Genomic DNA, 22,595 nt, shown 5'->3' on the forward strand with positions numbered 1-22,595 from the left:
TTTGGTCCAATAAAATATATATTGAACCTTCATTTTCAATATCCTAAACAAAAAAATTCATATTCCATTACACAAGTAGGATGTCAAATAGGATCTCAATCTAAGATTCTAAGGATCCAAAGGAGCCTGCTTAATAAGGTTCTGCTTAGGATCTGAATCGATTTGGCAAAGTATGGATGGTAAGATCATAGGATAGCAACATCCAAATGGGCATTTTGATATTTCATGGGAAGAAGAGCTAAAATTTCAATTCTCCAACCCCACGGATTTTTTCATGAATGGGTATCATCAATTATTTTCCCCACATCTGATTTCTTTTAAAAATCATTAGTTCAAATCAGTTTTTTTATTGTATGCTTTTCTCTTTTACAATTTTATTAACCTTCGTAATTTTTTTTTTCCCCTCAAATACATGTTTATAGGGAGGAAGATAAGGACAGAAGATAACTTTTCTTAGAAAATAAAAAAATAAAAAATAATGATAAAATTAATAAGCCGTAGCTTTTCTCAAATTGGCAGACAATCTCTACTAAAAATTTGACCTCAACATAATCTAACGATACAGAGGATTTCAACTCATGTATTATATAAAAATTACAAAATTTTCTAAGCTGAGAAAATTCAGCTTCTACTTTTCTCCCAAGATTCCAAAATTTCTTTAACCCAACAATATTTCTTTTCTAATATTTGGCTTCTACTTACAAATCTTCTTGTAGATTCTGCACCTTAGTGTTCCAATAGGTCACCTTTCTCCGAATTGTGCTGCCGTATGTGCCCTCCTTATCTTCCTCGTCATCATTCAGTAGCCAATACAGACCTTTCTTGAAATTGTGCTGCCGTATCCAGCCAGTACAAACAAAGGCTTTCCTCTTTCTCCCCAAGAACAGTGTCAGGAAAAATGGGGAAAATAAGACAATAATTTTGCTCCTTCCTGTTTCCTCTGTTGAAGTGGTTGCATGTAAAGAAGTCACTCTACTAGAGCAGTTCTCTTTTCCAGCAAAGATTCCAAGAATGCTGAACACAATTTAGGGAGAGGTGGAAGATTATGTGATGAACCACTGAATAAAGTTTCCCAAGGCCTCTCAGCTGGTACGCGTGGGACAGTTGGGGCCTGGCTTCTCTTCTTGTCAAACTCCGGTAGCGCCCCGTATATAGATGCATACCCAAACTCCCCTTTTAAAAATACAGGTAAAAGGAAAATGGTGTCAAAAAAAAAATGGGAAAGTAAGACAAATATCCTTTAATTCTGAGGCTTTCAGGATACAAACTTAAAGCTTAATTTGTAAATATTAGTTTTGAAATGATAGCGAGTGAACAAAAAGATTCTAAAAGGTGTCCATACAATAAAATTAGAGGACAAATGAGCTCTCATGAAATATATCTAAACCAACAGCACCATTTAAAGCAGAAATATTTCTTAAAACACCACCTTAAAGTAAAGGAAGTCCACACATAAATGTGCTTCTGTCTGCATGCAGGCTTTCTTAACCTTAAGGTGCAATTTTAAGAAATATTCATGCATTAAATGTCATTGACTTTAAATGTGGTGATTTTGCCCATTAACTTAGTTTCTTTGTTTGTAGCAGTTTCTGTTTTTTACGAGCATTTATTTCTTCCTTTTTCATTACAAAAAAATTCCGAGTATAATTTACAAAAGTAATCTCAAATAATATCCCTACCTGTGTGTTTGTATATATATGTGTGTATTAGTTATAAGTTTTCAAATGCATCTTTTTTTTTTCCCCCTTCTTTTTGTGTTAAATTATGTTCAATGAATAGGACTCAATTTAACACTCATAACATGATAAAAGGTTAACAGTGAATGGATATGCAACATAAGATGCAGTCACATGACTCATAAATAATCGATGTAGTATCATGAAATAATGACGAGTAGGAAGCCCACCTGTTTCTTGTACAGCAGAGAGATTCTCCCGACGAGTCATGGTAATCTCATGTGGTTCTTTGCCATATGGGTCGAAAATGACATACTCATGATCACCATTTATATATGCAAGCAATCCGAGGGTTGGTTTTTGATCTGCATTACTCACTTGCAAGGAAGAACATTTTCTAAGAAAAGCAAGTCCTCCTCCAGATGCCTGCAAGAATAGATTTCAATAAATAATACCTATGTCTTATCCTACAGAACGCAATTGAAAATAATAATAATAATAATAATAATAATTATGACTAAGCAGGCAACATACAATTGCAGATAAATGCATTACTTCAAGAAAGACAGATTTATGCTTAAAATAGTGTTTGTATAAGATGGGAAAAGTGGGAAACCTGTAATCACTCCTTGAATATGATAAACCCAAAAATAAATTATGCCGAATAACCCAATGCAACAAATGGATAATATCTGAGAGTTCTATCAGGTAGCAAAAACTAGCCTTATGTTAGCAATACTTGACAAGAAATAATTTGCATATATATGAAGAGTCATAGGCATCCTAGGAAGCTAATTATAAGTGAGCTAAATACACAATAATTATAGTTTAAATTGTCTAACTTTTAATTTGCCCATTATCATGTAAAATCTATATTGTTGGGTCAAAATATATAAATCTATAATGGTGTATGTCTTCTCATTAATTAAATGAATTCTGTTGTAAAGTTAGAGATGGAGGCGAGAAGAAGAAAAGAAGAAAAGAGGAAGAAAGAAAGAGATATAAGGCAGAAGTTTCCTGGAGTTACGTTCAGCTTCGGGTCTGCCCTTTTATATATTAAAAATAAAAAATCTTGAAAGACAAAAATACCCTTACTTACACCACATAATACCAAAGTAGCCTGCTTTTTTTCTAGCACCCCCCCTCAAGCTAGAGGTATTTTATATCACCTAACCCCAGCTTGTTACAGTCATTAGACAAGGCAGGCTTAAATAAAGCCTTCATGAAAACATTGGCTAATGGATCCACAGATTTCACAAATGGAGTCCTTACAACCTTCTTCAACACAGCATCTCTCACAAAATGACAGTCAACTTCAATGTGCTTTGTCCTCTCATGAAACACTGGGTTGCTAGCAATATAAATGGCAACTTGATAATCACAAAACATATCTATAGGCTTCTTGATCAAGAATCCAATCTTTGACACAAGAGACTTCAACCACATAAGCTCACTCATAGTATAAGCCGTAGCTCGGTATTCTGCTTCAGAACTAGATCTAGCTATAGTGGTTTGTTTCTAGCTATAGTGACAAGATTACCTCCCACAAATGTAGAGAATCCAGTAGTAGACCTTCGATCATCAACTAAGCTAGCCCAAACTGCATCAGAGCATCCCATGATCTCATAGTTTCTATTACATAGATACATATCAAACCTCTATCAGGAGAGCCTTTGAGATACCTTATGATCCTACAAGCAGCATCCCAATGTGGTTGTTTGGGATTTTCCATAAGCTGACTCACCGGCCCCATAGCAAAGGATATATTTGATCTAGCAACAGTCAGGTAGATCAACTTGCCAACCAACTACCTAGATCGATGTTTACGTTCAAAGTCTGGTCCAACATCCCTAGATAGCTTCACATTGGGATCCACAAGAGTATCAACAGATTTAGCTCCCAGCATACCAGTCTCACTTAGCATGTCAAATATTTTTGTTGAGATAGATTCAACCCTTTGTTACACCGTACAAACTCGATACCAAGAAAGTAATGTAGATACCTAAGTCCTTGATTTGAAATTTTTCTTGAAGTAACTATTTGACATCTGCAATCCCAGTTTGCTCACTATCAGTGATGATGATGCCCTCGACATAAACTACTAGAAGTACCACACCTGTCTCGCTTTGGCAAACAAAGACCAAATTATCAGAGTAGCACTGAATGAAACCAAAGGCAAAGATCAGCTCACTAAATTTATCAAACCAGGCTCGAGGAGATTGTTTAAGACGGCCTTATGCAATCTACATACCTCATAATCCTCCCCCTGAGCAACATACCTAGGAGATTGCTCCATGTTCCTCTTCCTGCAGATCTCCATACAAGAAGACTCTAATACCATGTTGTAAAGTTAGAGATGGAGAGGCAAGAAGAAGAAAAGGACAGAAGAAATGAGGAAGAAAAAGAGAGAGAAGGAGGCAGTAGTTTCCTGAAGTTACATTCAGCTCCAGGTTTGCCCTTCTATAGATTCATAATAAAAAAGCTTGGAAGACAAAAAATCCCCTACTTACACCACATAATTACTGAAATAGCCTATTTCTTCTAACAAATTCACATTAAATATTTTCTAACTTTCAACATAATTCAAACTGAAATTCAAAAAAATTATGATCAGCTAGATCATAGTAGAACTTGGATACTTGTGGACTTGATAGAGCCGAATTTTTTCAGCTCTATCAGTAAATATAGTAACAGAGTACATAGGATTGAACCCACTAGCATTTGAAGGCATGGAAGGCAATAATTCCCCCCCCCCCCCCCCCAAAAGGAAAGGCTTTGCAAGATTTTCTGGGAGGGCGCAGCTCTCCCCTACACTTTTTTTTGGGGGGGGTGGGGTGGGTTGTTGCACCAGGACCACAACAAAAAATTACATAGTTATGTTTTTACCTTCCTATTCAAGGTACTCAAACATTGCAAGGGCCACACTCACGACTAAGCAACCATGTGTTCTTTCACCATCTTGATAACCTGGGTTGATACATGATCAAAGCATTTTAGACAACTATTCTTCCTATTTAACAAGGTGGGTCATTATGATAGAATGAATAGGAAAATGAAAATAAATTGAAATTTTATGCTATCTTTCAATTGGTCCTCGTTATAAAATGGCACCCAAAGTTGGTTCAATTTTAGTTAAACCAACTAAAGGCAAGATGCACCCAAGTAACACCACAACCGTCACTTGCATGGCTCCAATGAAAACTCACTATATTGCCTCTTCAAAATCACCAAAAATAATACTATTAACTATTATGAAATTAGTAGAAAAAACTAACGAATGATTTTTTGTATTATGTTGTGTATAATGTAATACATACTGCTGCTTTTATACATAAAGTCAAGTGCCTACAAATAGAAAGAAATCAACTCACACTCTATACAATTAATTCTAGGAAATTATAGCGAATAAGGCAAGTCTAATTTAGGACACACTAATTGTGATTCTCAGCACACTCTATATTTAGAGTTGCCGAGAATCATAGCTTTCCATATGCAGCAAATCTTCAACACTTACCCCCCCCCCCCCCCAAGCTGGCGAATAGATGTCAATCATTCCAAGCTTGTCCACCAGAGCTTCATAAGTCTTCCTGTCTAACCCTTTAGTAAACAGATCTGCCACTTGTTGAGTTGTAGGGATATATGGCATACACACTTCTCCAGACTCAATTATCTCTCTAATGAAGTGTTTATCAATCTCAATATGTTTCATTCTTTCATGTAGTACCGCATTGTGAGCTAATGAGATTGCTGACTTGTTGTCACAGTAGAGCTTCACGGTTCCAATCATGTTCATTCGCAGATACTTCAGGATTAGTTTAATCCACAATATCTCATCTAATCCTTTAGCTGGGGCTCAGAATTCTGCTTATGTACTGGATCTAACAACAACAGTTTGCTTCCTACTCTTCCATGTAACTAAGTTTCTCGCCATATACACACAGTATCCTGCAGTGGATCTTATATCATCGAGACATCCTGCCCAATCTAAGTTAGTATAGACTTCTACATTCAATGTATCATGTTTTTTGTATAGGATGCCCTTTCCTAGGCATGACTTCAAATACCTTAGGATTCAATTCACAACTTCCATATGATCTTTACCAAAACACTGCATGAACCTGCTCACATAACTTACAGCAAAAGTAAAATCAGGCCTAGTATGTGATATGTAAATTAATCTACAACTAACCGTTGATATCTTCCCTTATCAACTACTTCACCCCCTTCATTCACTCTTAGCTTGGCATTTGCTTCAATTGGAGTTCCTGTTGGTCTACTTCCTTCCATCCCAACCTCTTTTAATAGATCAAGAACATATTTCCTTTAAGTGATAAAACTACCCCGTTTAGATATGGCAACTTCTATTCCTAGAAAATACTTTAGATTTTCGAGGTTTTAATCTCAAATTCTCGGGCCATCCTCAGTTTCAGATTCTCCATTTCTTCTTTATCATTCCATGTAACAATAATATCATCTACATACACAATCAGGACAGCAATCTTGTTACCTGTAGAGTGTTCGATGAATAAAGTACGATCACCTTGACCCTGCCTATAACCTATTCCTCTCATGAACCTTGTAAATCTCCCAAACCATGTTCTAGGTGACTGCTTTAGTCCATACAAGGATTTCTGAAGGTGACACACTTTCCCCTTTACATCTTCTCCTATTAGCCCTGGTGGAATTTCCATGTAGACCTCTTCCTCAAGTTCTCCATGAAGAAATGCATTCTTAACATCATACTGTTTCAATTCCCAATCTAGATTTGCTACTAAAGATAGTAGGATTTTAAGTGTATTAATCTTAGCCATTGGAGAAAAAGTTTCAAAGTATCAACACCTGGAGTTTGAGTATATCCTTTAGCTAAGCGCTTTGAACCTTTCGAAACTTCCATCTGGTTTATACTTTACAGCAAATACCCATCTGCAACCAACAGCCCTTTTTCCTCTCGGTAGTGTGCACAACTTAGATTTGTTACTATAGACAGTGAGATTTTAAGTGTATTAATCTTAGCCATTGGAGAAAAAGTTTCAAAGTATCAACACCTAGAGTTTATATCCTTTAGCTACTAGGCGTGCTTTGAACCTTTCAACACTTCCATCTGGTTTATACTTTACTGCAAATACCCATCTGCAACCAACTGCCCTTTTTCCTCTTGGTAGTGTGCACAACTTCCAAATCAGATTTTTTTCTAACGCTCCCAACTCTTCAAATGGGGCAGCAGTGGGGAGTTTCCCGCAATGGGCGACCCCTTTATCAAAGATAAATAGATACTAATACTGTTTTCCGCCAATTGTCCTGTTGAAGTGCCTCTATGACATTCTTTGGAATGGAAAGACTTGTTAGGATGGTAGTGAAAGCTTTAAACATTGGTCCAAGTCTATGATAGGATAGATAATCGATAGTGGATGTTTAGTGCATGTTCAAACCCCCTTCCTAATAGCAATAGGCATATCAAGTTCACTGTGTAAATCTAAAGCTGAGTTTGTACCTTCAAATATACTTTCCTCTATTGCATCCAAGGGATCTTGTGAGTAATGAATGGGTTCAGTTGTGCATGGTTCTTTGTCTGGTATTGATAGTGTCTTTTTCCTTCTCTGGTATGTCAAAAACTCTACTGTTCTTGGCAATTTAGAAGAATCATTCTGTTGTAGGCTGTCTGTGGGTTCTAGCTCAGGTTGCAAAGTGTCCAGTGGTAGGATGTCTCCAGGTGCATGTTCAGGTTACAGGAGATCAAGTCACAGCTCAAGGTGGTCAGGCTGTCAGGCCGCAGGTCAGGGTGTTATGTGATAGTTTCATATTCCTGCACATTAGTGGGCATAGCAATTGACATAGAGACTTGATCTAGACCTTGATTATGACTACAGAAATGCTCGGGATTTGACCTTATTCTCCCCCTACGGAGCAATAGGGGAGGTAAAATGGGGCCAATTCATGGAAGGTGACATCTCTACTAATAAACAGCTTATGAGTCTGTGGACAATAACACATGCACCCGTTGTGAAACATTGAGTACCCAAGGAAAATACTAATATTGCTTAACAGATTCTGAACAAAGGCAAGACACCCGAAAACACGTCGTGGGAGATCAAAATAAAATTTAACTGTGGGATAAATAGCTTTGAGTTTGTCCAATGGAGATTCAAAGTCTAAAACTCAAGAAGGTATCCTATTAATAAGAAAGGTAGTAGTTAAGAGCACATCACCTCAAAAATGCTTAGGAACATTATGATTAAAGAGTAAGCTATGAGTAAAATCTATAGGTGTGTGCACATGGCATATGGTGAATAATGCCTTTTTCGGTAAAGAATGTTTTGAAGTCATTGACATATTCTCTACCTTGGTCACTACGAAGTATTCTGATTTTTGTGTCAAAGAGATTTTGGATCATGCTGTAAAAAATAACAAATAGTGAAAAAACCTCAAATTTGTCACACATCAGATACACCCAAATATGTCTAGTGTGCTCATCTATGAAAGTTACAAAGCAACGATGACCAAAGATAGAAGATATGCAACAAGGTCCCCACACATCTATGTGAATAACTAAAAAAGGAGTAGATGCTTTAGTAGTACTTGAAGGATAAGACACTCTATGATGTTTAGTTAATTCACAAGTAGAACAATGAAATTGGGATACATCAGAAGGCTTTATTAGGCTGGGAAACATTTTACTAAGATCAAGAAAAGATGGATGACCAAGTCTCATATGCCACAGCCAAGCTTCAGGAGGATCACCAAGTCATTGCATTCCATGAAAACTTGTGGATCGAATCTACTGTTGGTGCCCATTGTGCATCTTAACCAGGTACAACCCATTTTCTTCCTCACCCAAACCACTCTTCCGCATTGAGGCCGGATCCTGAAGAAAACAACCAGATTCAGAAAAACACACTAAACAATTAAGTTGCCTACATAACTTTTGAACAGAGATTAGGTTTGCTAATAGTCGAGGCACATGCAGAACATTAGGTAATGTCAGTTTCCCTCCAAGATGAACTGTTACTTTTCTTGCAACTACTGATGCTGAACCATCAGCAATTTCAACTTTATGGTTACCAAGGCTAGGAATATATGATATAAAAAAAAAACTATTTCCTGTCATATGGTCTAAAGCACCTGAATCAACAATTCACGTGTTACAGTTATTTGAAGTAGTACAGATAGTATAGGAAGTTTTACCACCCCCTGTGGAGTTAGCAATTTCGACATGGATTTCTAGTAACTTCATTAGTTCTACAAGTTGCTTGTTGGTAAAAGCTGACTCAATCTCCTCCTGTTGTTGACCTTTAGCCATATGTGCTTTACTCACCTTTTTACCTTTATCTCTATTAGCTCCTAGTCTTCCATGTATCTCCCAACAAGTGTCAATACTATGCCTCCATTTATGGCATCAGTCACACCAAAGATTGTCTTTGTTGTCCCCTTTCTTCCTTTTATTTGGAAGTCTACGATCTCTGTTGATTGCCATAGCAACAAATTCTCCACTCTGATCCTTAGTCATGGCCTTTCTTCTACTCTCTTCACTTTGTACAATTTAGAAAGCTTCATTAAGGGAAGGAAAAGGAGTTCTACTGATCACCATGCAGCACACATTATTAAATTTAGATCGTAAACCAGCCAAGAATTTATACGTCCTACCCTTCTCCATAAGGCAAGCAACTCTAATTGGCATACGAGTATTCTCAAGTTCCAAATTTTGATAATAATCCAATTCCATCCATAATTAGGCCTAGCAAAACGAGTCCAGAACCAACGGGTCACCCGTGACTCGTCTAGTTAAAACGGGTTTGAGTTTATGAAAACCAACCCGTTTATAAAACGGATCAATCCGTGACCCGCCCGTTTATAAACGGGTCGACCCGGGTTCAAGTCGGGTCACCCGACATTTATTTGGCTCCTATTCCTATATATAAATTAAACACATTAACCCACTAACCATCTAAGTGCCTAACCCTACCTTACTGCAATAAAACCTTAAATTTCTGCTGGTTGCAGCTGCCTTTTGCTACCCTCGTCAATTCCACTCCGTCGCGTGGGAGACAGATGGCCATCTTCATCAATCATCGTCCGATTGCAGACTTGCAGAGTTGCAATATCCTTCCCTCCCCCACAAAATATCAACCCCAACTCCACGGCTCCGCCTCTCTCTCGCAGATAGTCTCCTGTAGCAGATCCTCTCGCCTCTCAGGCCCTCGACTCTCGCTCTTTGCTCTCACAGTCGCAACCTCGCAGTCAGTTCGAACTTTGACGTCACAGCTCTCCAATCATCTCTAGTCTGATCTGCCAGAACAGATCTAGTCATTCTCGCGGCTCACCGTCATCTCCATCACCATACCCGTCTCCGTCTCTATCTAACTCCAGCTGACTCAATGACTCATGGTCATTCAGTCTCAAACTCTCAATGGTTTACTGATTTTGTATTTTTGTTTGAATCTAATAAGTGAGGAAGTCGAGAGAGAGAGAGAGAGATATGATAAGTGAGGAAGCTCAACCAAGAGAGAGATGTGCTATAATTTAGGATTTTAAATTTTAAAATAAATAAGAGAGAGATGTCAGATGTGCTGTAATTTGTGGTTTTAATATTTTAAAATAAATAATTTTTTTAAACGGGTAACCCGCAACCCGCCCATTTAATAAACGGGCAGATTAGGGTTTATATGATTGGCACCCGTTTAACCTCGACCCGTTAATGACCCGATCCATTTACAATCCGCCCGAACCCGACCCATGAACCTATTTTGCCACCCCTATCCATAATCCCTTTAGAGTAATGAAATAGGAATTAACATCGGACTCACCTTGTTTAATGTCTCGGATCTGATTCTCCAACTCATACATTGAACCATCATTACCTCCACTTGAAATTCCTCTTTCACAACTGCCCATATATCCCTTGCCTTCTCCATGAATACGTAGTTACGCCCAATGTTTGGCTGCATAGTGTTGATCAGCCAAGCCAACACCTGTGAGTTCTTGTCTTCCCATCTCTCTGGTGCAGCTTCATCTTCTTCTGGCTGCTTCTTAGAGCCATCTAGATATCCCAACTTGCTCTCTTCCATCTGAAAGTCATATTGACTGATTGTGCCCAATTGACATAATAGTTGGAATTCAGTTCTCAAACACCATTGGGAGGTTGGATTGATCATGCTGGCTGTTGAATTGCATAGCTGACACGTGATGTTTACTGTCAACAAACATGGTGTTTTGTGAGGTTTCTAGTTGCAGGTGGGTAGGGACGTGCAGCAGCTAGGATTTTGCTTGAGAAGGGATGGTGGCTGAACTTCTTTCTCAACCTGAGAAGGTGGCAGCTGAACCTCGTGGCTGGACTTCTTTCTCAGCCTGAGAGGGTGGCAGCTGAACCTCTTTCACGGCCTTAATCTGTGTGCTTGAGAAGCTGATGGTGGCTAGGGTTTTCCCAGGGATGGAATATGTGGCTAGGGTGTTAAGAATCTTAGGCTCCGATACCAAGTAGAAAAAATTAACAAATGACTTTTTGTATTATGTTGTGTATAATGTCATTACATACTGCTGCTTTTATACATAAAGTCAGGTGCCTATAAATAGAAAGAAATCAACTCACTCTATACAATTAATCCTAGGAAATTATAGTTAATAAGGCAAGTCTAATTTAAGAAACACTAATTGTGATTCTTGGCACACTATTTAGAGTTGCCGAGAGTGGTAGCTTTCCATATGCAGCAGATCTTCAACAAACATGACAACCTGTCACCAATATTTGAAAAAAAAAAAAAAAAATCATCACAACATTTTATTGCCCCCATCACCACTACTGTAATCTCAACTATCCACCTCAAACCCGTGTACTCCAAAAATTTTAGCACCACAACAGCCTCCTTCCCAACCTTCTAAATTAAAATAAGATATGTGCGTGTTAGAGAAGAACTAAGTATGAATCAATAACCAGGTACAAATGACACAACAACAAATGGAATCTTCTGCTTACAGATCATCATGCAAATGAACAGTGAGATGAAGGATGTCTTCTTAAAATAAGAAATTTCAAGGAAAAAAGAAAAAAGACTTTCTAAAATTCTAGTTAGGACTCTACTAAACCATGACCAATCTCCCATCAAACAACTGCTAATCTTGATTCAAACCAGACAAATCTCAAGTTACCCAAATACTCTATAAAGTTTATTAAATTTTCAACAGGTAAGACCCCCAAACCAAACAAGTTGGCACCTTATTTGTCATCATGCTTTGTGTCAACAATTTTCTTATTTTATGGTTTTTGCGCCAAAAAAAAAAATACGTCTTTTATTTAGTTTTAAGATTTGCAAAATCAAGGACTGCCAAAATAGCGGAGGCAAGTAGTTGCATGGTGTGGCAATACAATCACTTATACTAGCAGTCAGATGTGCATATCTACAGTCAATCTGAAATCGCTGAATTGCCACAATAGTTTGAGGGTGGTTTCAATGGATACAAAATTAACTCTACTTCAAAGTTGATTACTAGGTGAAAGGATGATAATTTGGAACAATTTTTAAATTTTATTCCGGACACTGCCAAAATTTTTCAGAGAGAGTACAGACAAATAAAGTCAGGGACATGAAGAATCCCCAATCCTTCCACAAGCATTGAGGCACAATTCAGCAAATAAGAATCGCAACCCTGAAACGGAACAAGAAGGATAAGGATTGCCTATGAAGGTCTTCCAACCACCCCAACATCCATGCTGGGTCAGGGATTGTTCAGTGTAATCTTGCAGTTTTTTTTTTAGATAAAGAAATTTCAAAGGGAGAAAACAGATGCAACACAGAGGATAAAGTATCCTCCTAAATCAACAGATGAAAAAATAAAAAATAAAATAAAAACTAGAAGATTTGAAGAATGAAAGCAGTTACAGTTGGTTAGTGCAGTTGTGGTTGTTTGGTTAGAGAGGTGTCTGGTTAAAACAGAGGCAGGAGGTGCTTTTCAACAATAAAATGACAGATTTTGTAAAATTCATAACAAAAAACTCACTCTTTCATTGAAAAATATCTATCATTGTTAATATTTAATTTAAAATTAAATACGACAAAAATTTAAATATTTTTAAGAATATTTTCAAGTAAAATTATTTAAGATAAAAATATTCAAGTTCTAATCACACAGTTGATTCGAGAGACTTCCACATTTCTGCAACATTCACTGCCCCTCTCCTACTCCCCTCTTAGACTTATCCTTTCTATGCTTCAATATTATCTCCACTAATTCTATATAGTGAACCTAGAAGGGTAGAAGATATAACACGAACAAATGGATGTGGCAAGAGTTCCCAGTGCTAGTATTGTCGAAAAAAGGCACTTGCAGATTAAGGCGTCCAAGGATTGAGGCAAACAATGTTGATCAGCTGCTGCTCCAGCACTAGTCTGCATCCAGAAGCAAGGTGAGGCCCTCATGCGGGTTCAGAAAAATTAATTTCTTTTTTTTCCCCTCTAAAAGCAAGTTTGCATTCAGTCATTCTCTATTTTCTGTTTTTAAGCTCTAATGGTGATGCAGATAAAAATTATAGCATAATATTTTAATTTTTATGGCAAAAATGGGGGCAGCAAAAGTGGAAATGAAACATTAAGTAGTAACATGGCCAATGAGTCTTAGTTTATTGTCTACTGCCCAGGAGGTTTGGTGTATTGAACTTTAGAGCATCATAGGACTTTTCGCCCATTGCAGCTTTTATTTATTTGTTTTTGTTTTTGCTTGTTGAACTTGGAGAACTAGGATTTATTGATGATAGTATCTTCAACTAGACTTTATTTGATCATATGGACCTTAAAATTAGTTATTATCAATGTCATGGGACTTCCATTTCTAGTGATGTCATAAATTGAAGTGGCTTGTATTGATTCCCATATTAGTTAGCTCTCTGTGAAAATGTTTTCATTTTCTAAGTAGTTCAGTCATTTTAATAATTGGAAACAACTTACTGCAAAAAAGAAAGAAAGGAGAATAAGAAGAAGAGGCTCTGAGTCCTCTTTAAGTTCAGTGTGACGTATACTGTTGGAAGTTTTTGGTCCAGTAAGCATTGGAGCAATCTTCAGAAATTAGCTGGATAATGAGTGGTGAATATGGAATCTGCAGTTTGCCTCTTTTTTTTTTTTTTTTTGGAAGACATTGAGAGGACTAGCATGGGCATCTCTAACTTAGTTGATTGAGGGAAACTATTCAGGTGTGATGGATTAGATGCAGGCAAGAAATCTGGGCTTTTTCACATACAATCACTTATGATGTATATAATTTTTTTGATAATTTCTATCTTCTAGAGGCAGAGTTTACTAGGAGTAGTTGGTCCATCTACAAATGTAGATCATCTGCTACCAAGTAGTCATTTGGTTCTGCATTTTGGTAACTAAAATGCACTTTTGGTCTGCCAAGATCTAACCATATGTTCAATGGTCTGTTTGCAGAAACTTGTCAATTGGGTGCTGCATTATTGCTTTCACTTTCCCAGGTTAATAGAATCCCCTACCATACTAGAACATTGATTGAGGTCATTACTAAGAAATACTATGCAATGCCATGCAATTTTAACATTATGTATCATGGTCCATCCCTTCCCTGGACCCTGCATATGCAAGAGCTTTGCGCACTGGGCTGCCCTTTTAGAAAGTCCAAATCTATCTTACCATGGTCAACACATGTCAAGATGGATGAAAGCATCAACATGATATTTGAGACCACTTTGCCACATTATATTCTACGTTCTATGCATGTATAAAAAAGGGTGTCCCCAGGCCACAAGGCTCCCCACTTTGCGAGGGTAGGGGGTGGGACATCAGTGTACACAGCCTTACCCCTGCTTTATGCAGAAAGGCTGTTTCCTATGCAATTATTTATGTGTCACGAAAATAACTAGCCCATTGAAATTAACACATAATGATAAATAAATTTCAATACTAGCCATTACTTTAAATAATAAAATGGAGACCAGAATAACCTTAATCTTGGTAGTGACATTTGCCTTCTCTTATAGGTTTCTACCCATAAGTTAACAAGGTATATCTAATTTTTTTTTTAGATAATTAAGGAAATTTAAAAAATAAAACCTAACACTGCCTAACCAAAAAACTCCTCTAAGAAATGAGACAGTTACCCTGCTAACAGACGCGGCACCAGTGGGTGATTCTGGTCAAGACCAAGCGTGTCTTAGTGTCCTGAACTGGAAAAGGTTTAAAAATAAATGGAGTCTGGAAAATGGCAGGTACTGCAAGCAATACTCTAGTGCACTAGAAAAGAGAGGAATCTAAGGATTGTTAAAGATAAGGAGACATCCTTGCAGCATTATAAATCTAATTTATTGATGATCACTTGAGGGAAGATCAGTATAAGAATTTTTGGATCTTGCAAATTCTGTACATTTGACACTTTGTTAACCTCTGTTTCTCTGTTTTTGTCTTCTGAATATGTGTGTTATTGAGAGAAATCCCCTTGGTGTTATTGTTATCATTCTGCATCCGACTATTGCAAAATATATCTTTTTTTCCCTAACATCTAACCACAGATTATATTGCAGTAGACAGAAAAAATCAAAACCAATATGTAAACAAGCCACAAATCCTGCTTTACCAGGAGAAGCAGTCGAAAAAATGCTTTTCACATTTCTCCGCCAACCCATCCATTGCAGGAAGGATAACTTATCAATATCCCTCCAATACTCTGTAGATGGCAAGGGTTAATAACAATAAAATTATACCTTCATTACAGACCACATAGCTGCAGGAACTGGATCTCTGACATTAAACAATAGGATTACTCCATCTCTTCCTTGAAATGCAGTTTCATTAGACTCCACGCACATAGATGATTTAGGTAGATGGGCAAGAACTGCAAATGAGGAATCATCCCCTGCACAAGCTACAGCTGCACAAATATACAAAAAATCAATTCGAGTGTCTTAGACACTGTTTTAAAAGGCAAAGGCAAAAGGGAATGTGTTTTACCCTTGATGAGGAGAGGTGTAAGCCTCAAGTGTTGAGGTGTAAGCCTCTTGTGAATTCAATTTTCAATTAAAAATATATAAAAACAAACTTTGCATAACAAAAATAATATGAATTATATTTAAATTTTTAAATAAATCCTATAAAATAATTTACTCTAAAGTGCCGCATAGTTAAAAAAACGCCCATGGCTCCTTGACCATCCTAGTTTAAAAGAGCCACATATGTCATTATAAATATTTTAAAAATTCAATATTCTAAAAGGGTGAAGGCGTAAGGTGAGGCATTATTTAACCCTTAAGAGGTGAGGTATATGCCTTAAGGCATTGGGGTGTCAACCTTTTGAAAATTTTGTTTTTAGATAAAAATATATAGATAAATTATGTATTTAAAAAAAAAAAAAATCACAACTTATAATATGACATTTTTTTTTATATAAACATGCACTTAAAATTGTCCAGCCAAATCGAACTTGAGAATCACACAACCAAAATGCATAAGCTTCAACTAAAAAGGCACAAAAGGTGTGCCTTTTGTACAAATGCGCAAGTCTTGACATGTAATGCATTAGCCTTTTTGAGATTTGGTATTTTAGATTTGAGCCTTAAGGCGGTTTAGGCATGTTCTGCCTTGAAGCGAGCCTCTATTAAGCCTTTCAAAATATTGAAAAAAATAAATCCGTCATTTCTCTCTCAATGCTCTATAGAAAACTGAGCCATCATCTCTCTCTGTTGACTCTATTTTAGGCTAACAAACCACATCTTGACAAACAAGATGATCCCTCTTATTACCACCCACTCTAGAGTCTAGACCACAAAAAAATTCATACTAAATTCTTTAACTTGTGCATTACTTGCACAAGAATTCTAAATAGAGACATATAACACAATGGGATAGCTACATCAAAGTAATCCAACCTGCCTAATGTAAAGAAAGCACCCCTTGACCCATCCAACTCCTAGAGAACTCCTTAGTCATTGGATCTCAAAAAGAAAAAGCCCTCGTAAACTGCCTACAAGAACAAATCTATGTGAATCCATAGGCCAATTCAAGCCACACCTCACAACTTATGAGGCCATATCACATCCAAACCTCATATAATCAAATTGTTTAGGGGCCGCTTGGTATCTATTCTATTTTTGCTTTCTATTTTTGTTTCTGTATAGTGGAAGAAACAAATTATGAGCACATTTGTTTATGTTGTTAGTTTCCTGTTTATGTTATCAATTTTTAGCTACTTTCAACAAGATATTTTTTATTTTCAATTGTTTTGGCAACCTACTGCCATAAAAAGTTAACTTGTTCTAATCAAACCATTCACGTTATACATAATTTTTAAGTAAAATTAAATAAAATGACAATAAAAGGCCGTACCCAGTGCACAAGGCTCCCACTTTGAGTGGGGTCTGGGAGAGGTGGATGTTGGCAAGCCTTACCCCCATTTTTGGAGAGGCCGCTCCCAAGTCTTGAAAATATAATTAAAATAAAAATATCCATAAAAATTCAAATAAATGATAAAAGACATTTAAAAAACATTTTAACTATTTTCAATTGTCATGTACAAAAAGATTGTTCTTGTAGCGCTAAAATGTGAATTTTGAAATATCATAATTCAGTAAAAAAAAAAATTAATAATTCCTATTTTTATTATGATATTTTGAATTTCTATTCTTTTTCATATCTTAATCATACATTTTTTAATTGTCATTTTATTCAATGGAAAAAATGAAAATATTTTTAATGAAGTTTTTAATTTGTTTTAACTGGGAAAATATTACTCTTTTTGAAAAAAAAAAAATTGTTTCTAGTATAGTTTTGGTTTCTGGTTTTTGTTTCATAATTTTTTTTAAAAGTGATACCAAATGGTTCCTTAGTTAATTTTAATCAAAAAATACCAATACACTGCCCATCAAGCTTTCTTGACAAAAAATGAAATGTATACCTAATTTCTTCAGTCAAATGGAACATCAAAATCCACTTGTCAGGGTCTTTTTTATCCTTCTTTTATAATGTGATTGATCTGCTTAAAGTTTCAGAAATACCACTTGAACTTTTAAAATCCACAATTAATGTCACCAATATATTCACGGACCATAAGGTATGGATCCAATAAGAACTACTTTCATTGCCCCTGGCCAACTCTTCCCCGTCTTGAGAGGGAATTGAGTCTTGATCAAATTATTAACTCTAAAGAAACACTAACCTTCAGCATGAAGTTTATATGACCAATGCACTGACAGCTTTGACATACTCCAAACAGATAGTTGAGGCCTTGAGCCTTGTGATACTGATACAAGATACTCTGACATTCCGATGAATGATAAAGTCACTATTGGCTGTCAAAGGAATTAAAAAATAATTAGAGACAAAAACACTAACGCAACAAACAGGGCAAAAGAGCTAATCGATGGGGCAGATATAGTTTGGAAAAGAATGTCTTTATGCATAAACAATCCTCTTCCTCATCTAGTTTCTCTTTTTTACTTTTCCATCTTTTGGACAGGCAATCTGTAGTCTTAGTTTTCAGCCTTGGGTGAAGAAGGCGTAGTAGCATTAATGGGGTAAAAAAACAACGTAGAAAAACCCAGTGCAAGATCCCATTCATTGATTAGTGGTTTACTGGCAACTGTATACCATAATCAACAAGTGAAAAATGTAAAACCCAGTTCACATGGCTCCCATGCCATGAATGGTAAGAGAAGGGCATGATGTGTGCAGTCTCACCTCCATGCTTGGGGAGACTGTTTCTGTCATTTGAACTTCTACTTTCGAGTTGGATGGTAAAAAAAAACAAATGTACTTCTTTGGGAAGGATGCAAGTGGGGAGAAAGAAAAATAAATATCATTTTTATGTCCAAAACAGACTCATCAATTATCAACCAAACATCTAGTAGTCATAGATATGTGTGTGTGTGTGTGTGTGTGTGTGTGTGTGTGTGTGTGCACGCGCGCGCATGTGCATATAAAGTGAAATAATTTATCTATCGGAGCACAAAAGAAAAATTGTGTAGATTATTCAGAGAATCACCATGAGAGTCTGCCCAACTACAGCCAGTAGGACATTCTTGTCCGGGTCCCATAAGGAAATAACAGTTTCTGCAGCCACAGCTAAAACAGAACCATCAGCAGAAAATGTTGCAGCTGTCATTGGCTTCTTTCTGCAATGTGGAAGAGGAGGTCAATAAAAATGACAAACACATAATCAAGAGAAGTCATTTCTGATCACAGGATCTAAACTTCAGCTTAACCTGTTATAGCATATGTCAATATCATCAAGGTATATCATGGTTGATGCAGTTTTCTAAGAACTATGTGTATGCATAGAATTCCATGTCTTGGAGCAAAGAAATTGTCTTAGGAGGCACATTCCTAAAATACAGGCAAGCACCCATCCACATCGTTTAGGTGAAGGGCACTTAAAACATCAAGATGAAAGCTCTTATTAGAAGTACAAGGGCAAACAGCAGCATCTAGGATACAGGAAGTTCAGTGAAACCCTCAAGAAGACAACAGATTGACAATTCCAAAGCATAAACCAAACAACAGACTTATTTTCCTTCTTAAACACCCCCCACCCCAACCAATCACCACCCAAGCACTTTTTTTTTTTAGATTTGTTTTTATCACAGATCATAACATATAAATAACACAATGATTAAGAGGCGAATTCTAAGGGATGGCCCCATTGATTTTACATTAAGATGAGAAGGTGGGTTAAAGGTTCCCTCTCAGCTAGGACATGCACATATGATGGTGCATCTATAACTTGGCAAGATTAAAATTATCCGCATAGAAGTCAGGGGCTAACATCAAAGGTTCTTCAATAGGAAGTCCCATTGGTCTAACAAAAGGTGTGCTTGCTAACTTTTAGTAATAAACTGTTAGATTAATTGAGTTGTGTCCAATGGTACTATGGTGATTTTCATGTTTCTGGCAATAGGGTATGGGTTATGACTGATGGGTCATGCTTGGATCCAATTAGGTCAATTTTTAGATATGGGTCTTAAAAGTTGTAGTTTAGTTTGTTTCTAGAAGTCTTTTATGAGCACCAAGTTCTTTCCCCAAGCACTTCTTGGTATATAAGTCATGTTTTTTATACATTATGTACTAGTGTCACAGGTCAAACACTTCACACCTGGTGAAGGAATGTGTGGCCCTAGTTATATCACACTAGTTAAACTAGTCATTCGAAAGCATACTGCTGTTTCATCACATCAACAAATTCACAATGTCCAATGCAAAGTAAGTGGTAGCACTAAGCAAACATGAAAGCAAACAAAAGTCACACGGTAAATTGTAAAGCAACGCAATTCATTATTCACACCTCCGTAGGCAACAAGTGTTTAGCAAGGAGGAACATAAGCTAAGCATGTTTACAACAGCTAGTGAGTTTTACAATGATGTTGAACACTCACCCTCCCTTAAAGAGCTTTCCATGCTATTCTCACTCCATCATTCGGAAACATCAAAAGTGACCAAGGAATGAACTCTCATGCTCCCCTAAAGAGCGTTGTATGCTATTCTCACTTTGTCATTAGGCAACATCAAATTGACCGAGAAATCATATTCACCATTTTCACTAAGGCATTATCCAACTCAAAGAATAAAACCTACACTACTATTTACATGATGGTTACCCATCCCATGCACACAAGACAAACGGTCAAAGGCAAGCATAATGCCCTTAACAAGCATGGCTCGGGAAAACTAGTTTTATAGACAAAGAGTTGATGGAATGAAAATAAAAGTTGAATCAGTGCCTTGTGCCCTCTCTCTCTCTCTCTCTCTCTCCAAGCAAATTTTAATTTATGTTCTTGGAATGTTTAATTGATAGGAATAGGTCTGGAAGTATGTGTAAAGTGGCAAAAAAATTAGGTTTCTTATGTGAGAAGTAACATCAAAGAGACCTTAAAGTCCTGTGCAGTCTCTCTCTCTCAGGTTATTGCTCACAAAAGAAACCTAATTTTGCCCCCATTACACATACGTCCAGACCTATTCCTACCAATTAAACCCTCCAAGCTACAATTAAAACATAATCTTGTTGATCCTTCATCCTGATTTTCCTTCGATCTGTCTCCTTGCTCTCAGCCACTGAACAGCCACTTCTTTTAACCTTAAAGCCCTTTCATATGTAACTGAAATTCACCACATTATTGTCAACGGAACAGCAAACAGCAAAAGATTGCTTTCCTTATTTCAGCCCACAATTATTTCCTTATTTCTCCATTCATTATTTTGTACAGTTAGCATATATTTAGTTTACATGTATAGGGCTTGACAGATAATAGTTTACATGTATAGGGCTAGAATCCTGCTAGAACTTATTTACTTTCCATGTAGAGCATTCTTGTAAAGTATATATATAATATACAGAACTCAAGACCAAACTATTAGGCCAAACTATTCGACCATTCACACAATACTTTGACATGGTATCAGAGCAAGTATGACACTTCATTGTTTCTTCGGAAATCAAACATGGATATTGTTGTTCTTTTGGTTTATGCTGATGATATTGTGAATACTGGTTCCGATCTGCTTTACTTGCTCAAATCAAGACTCATCTCTCAGAGTCCTTTCATATGAAAGATCTTGGGTCTCACATATTTTCTTGGTCTTGAGGTGAATCATAGTCCCTATGGTATTTCACTCAATCAACATAAGTATGCTAGTGACTTGGTGGCTACAGCTGGCCTTCGGGAGGGTACTTCTGTTGATACTCCCATGGAATTAAATGTCAAGCTTCACAAAGAGGAGGGTGACTTACTTGTTGATCCCAGTTTATACAGAAAGTTGGTGGATAGTCTCATCTATCTCACCATTACTAGACCCGACATTTCTTTTGCTGCACAGCAAGTCAACCAATTTCTTCAAACCCCTTGTCATTTCCATTTGGTTGCTGTCCGTAGGATCATACGCTATGTTCGGGGCACTTCTACCCGTGGTTTATTCTTCCCTGCAGGCAATTCTACTCGCCTTGCTACTTATAGTGATGCTGATTGGGCTGGTTGTGTGGATACACGTCGCTCCATCACTGGTTGGTGTGTGTTCTTAGGTGATGCATTGATCTCTTGGAAAAGTAAGAAGCAAGACTGAGTTTCTAAGTCATTGTCGAAATCTGAATACCAGACGATGTCTCTGGCTTGTTTTGAAATTATTTGGCCCCGAGGTTTGCTTGCTAAGCTAGATTTTTCTGAGACCGATCCTACACCTCTACATGCTGATTATACGAGTGTTATCCAGATCACGGCCAATATTGTCTATCATGAGTGCACGAAGCATATTGAAGTCGATTGTCACTCTATCCGTGAAGCATTTGAAACTAATGTTATCACTCTTCCACATATTTCCACTGAATTACAAATTGCTGATATCTTCACCAAGGCTCTCACTCGTCATCGACATTACTTCCTAAGTCGCAAATTGATGCTTGTTGATCAACCTGCATCAATTTGAGGGGCGATGTCAACGGAACAGCAAACAGCAAAAGATTTCTTCCTTATTTCAGCCCACAATTATTTCCTCATTTCTCCATTCATTATGTTGTACAGTTAGCATATATTTAGTTTACATGTATAGGGCTTGATAGATTATAGTTTACATGTATAGGGCTAGAATCATGCTAGAACTTATTTACTTTCCATGTATAGCATTCTTGTAAAGTCTACATATAATATACAGAACTCAAGGCCAAACTATTCGGCCATTCACACAATACTTTGACAATTATTACTGCAGCTTAGTTTCTCCACCTCTTAAAACTTCTTCAATCTACCAAAAAAATACTGCAGCATAGTTTTCTCATGCTGTATCAATATATATCCCAACATGTGATGCAATGGGAACTGCCTGGGTCCAACAGTAAAGGCATCCATTGGGCCATCAAATGAGGAATTTGGTGGGGGAGCTATAGGGTGGATAGCTTTCATAATTTTTCAAAGATCCAAGGAGAATCATATTCAATACTACCAGCCAA

At 37.0% G+C, this 22,595-nt stretch overlaps 1 protein-coding gene across 1 annotated transcript in view; it reads right to left on the reverse strand.

The window, feature by feature from the left end:
• Positions 1 to 482: 482 nt before the first annotated feature.
• LOC131168447 (uncharacterized) overlaps positions 483 to 22,595 on the reverse strand; it is a 49,698-nt gene continuing 27,585 nt past the window's right edge. The window contains exons 12-16 of the mRNA XM_058127876.1: positions 18,648 to 18,777; positions 17,823 to 17,955; positions 15,376 to 15,542; positions 1,907 to 2,102; positions 483 to 1,173 (exon numbers count right to left, since the gene is read on the reverse strand). Of these exons, the coding sequence (XP_057983859.1) occupies positions 968 to 1,173; positions 1,907 to 2,102; positions 15,376 to 15,542; positions 17,823 to 17,955; positions 18,648 to 18,777 (832 nt within the window). The 3' untranslated portion in view covers positions 483 to 967. The remainder of the gene's footprint in view (positions 1,174 to 1,906; positions 2,103 to 15,375; positions 15,543 to 17,822; positions 17,956 to 18,647; positions 18,778 to 22,595) is intronic.

Source organism: Malania oleifera, chromosome 11 (genome assembly GCF_029873635.1).
Source record: "Malania oleifera isolate guangnan ecotype guangnan chromosome 11, ASM2987363v1, whole genome shotgun sequence".
NCBI classification, from domain to species: Eukaryota; Viridiplantae; Streptophyta; class Magnoliopsida; order Santalales; family Ximeniaceae; genus Malania; species Malania oleifera.